Source organism: Malurus melanocephalus, unplaced genomic scaffold (assembly GCF_030028575.1).
Source record: "Malurus melanocephalus ecotype Western Australia unplaced genomic scaffold, MMel_1.1 scaffold_1996, whole genome shotgun sequence".
Classification (NCBI taxonomy): domain Eukaryota; kingdom Metazoa; phylum Chordata; class Aves; order Passeriformes; family Maluridae; genus Malurus; species Malurus melanocephalus.
In genome coordinates, this window is record NW_026625228.1 from 2,050 (window position 1) to 3,473 (window position 1,424).

Consider the following 1,424-nt stretch of genomic DNA (forward strand, 5'->3'; position numbering starts at 1 on the left):
CCCCCCAGGACGCCCCCCCGGGAGCGAGGGCCGGAGGGCTCGGGACGCGTCCGAGGGGACCCGCATTAGCCAGGACCTGGTGGGGGGCAGCCTGGCCATCGACACSCTGCCGCCCAACGAGACCCGCATCGTGGTGAGTCGGGGACCCCCRCGCCCACCCCCGGGGCTGTTCCCGAGCTCCACSCGTGGGGCTGGATCCCACATCCCGCGGGATCATTCCAGCCTTTTCCAGCTCCATCCCCGGGTGCCACGCGGGGACAGTGGCGCTGTCCCCCGGTGTCGGCGCTGCGCGGGGATCGGGGATCCTCCGTTCTCGTGTCACCGCTAAGGAGCCCTGCCAGCGGCGGTGGCACCTCCTGGGACACCTCCCTCGGCTGTCCCAGCCTGGCTGTGCCTAATTAGCCGCCCTCAATTAGCTCGCGGTTATTTGTGGCGGGGCCGCGGGTCCCTTGGCAGCCGGGGGGGAGTTTCCTGAGCTCGGATTGTGGGGGATGTGCGGCCCGGGAAGGGTGACTTGTCCCGGTGTTTTTTGGTGGCCCTTGTGGCACAAAATGTAGGGGACAAACAGTCGTGGCCGCTTCCACTCAGTCCCAGCTCCAGCTCATCCATTTGGGATGGAGAAGAGCCACGAACCAGGAAAACCCCAATGTGGAAGGGTTTAAAAATACCCCAAAGCAGCCCAAAACCACCGGAGATGCTGGGGAACCGCAGGGAGGGTGTGATGGTGCTCTGGGTGGGTCCCTGGAAGGAAAGGCGGCAATTTCCTGGGATTTTGGGATCTGCCCTGGAATTGGGGCCACGGGCAAGGTCACAGGTGCATGTCACCCTGTCCCATCTGCTCCAGGGAGSAGCCAGAGCAGGGTCTGGAAGGGTTTTCCCCTCCCTCCCCCCAAAAAATCCCATATTTGGGGTGCGGAGAGGCATCTCTAACCCCAAARGGCGAAGCTCTGATCCCTCCCAGAGCTCTGCCCCACTTTTCCCCCGCGTCCCAAACCTCCCCTCTCCTAATTCCTGCAGTAACCAAAGCAAGGTGAGGGATTAGAACATCCCAGTGAGTCAGCGATGAGCTCAGGAGCGCGGCCGCCAGATCCTCCCCAGCTCCAGCCCTGCCCGTTCCCCCCCGGATTGTTTGGAGAGCTCCGGGAAAGCACGGGGGGGACGAGAGGACACGGGAGGTTTTGTCGTTTGTCACCCGGCRGTGGCCTGTCCCCGCATCCCGAGGGTTTTCCATGGGATTTCTGGGGTTTTCTGGGATGAGGCCGCTGCCAGCACAGCTTTCCCMGTGCCTCAGTTTCCCCGTCCACAGGGAACGGAGGGTTCTGGGATGCATCAGCCCCTGCGAGCGAAGAGGAGCCCTAATTCCTATAGGGAAAGGCTGAGGAGGGCAGCGGCTCTCCCTAAACTTTGCTGGAGCAGGAAAAAAA

At 63.2% G+C, this 1,424-nt stretch overlaps 1 protein-coding gene across 1 annotated transcript in view; it reads left to right on the top strand.

Moving 5' to 3' along the window:
- Positions 1-1,424, top strand: part of LOC130587502 (plexin domain-containing protein 1-like) — a gene marked incomplete at its 3' end in the record, with an annotated part of 14,204 nt that overhangs the window by 991 nt on the left and 11,789 nt on the right. The window contains exon 2 of the mRNA XM_057388484.1: positions 9-133. Coding sequence (XP_057244467.1) covers positions 9-133 — 125 coding nt within the window. The remainder of the gene's footprint in view (positions 1-8; positions 134-1,424) is intronic.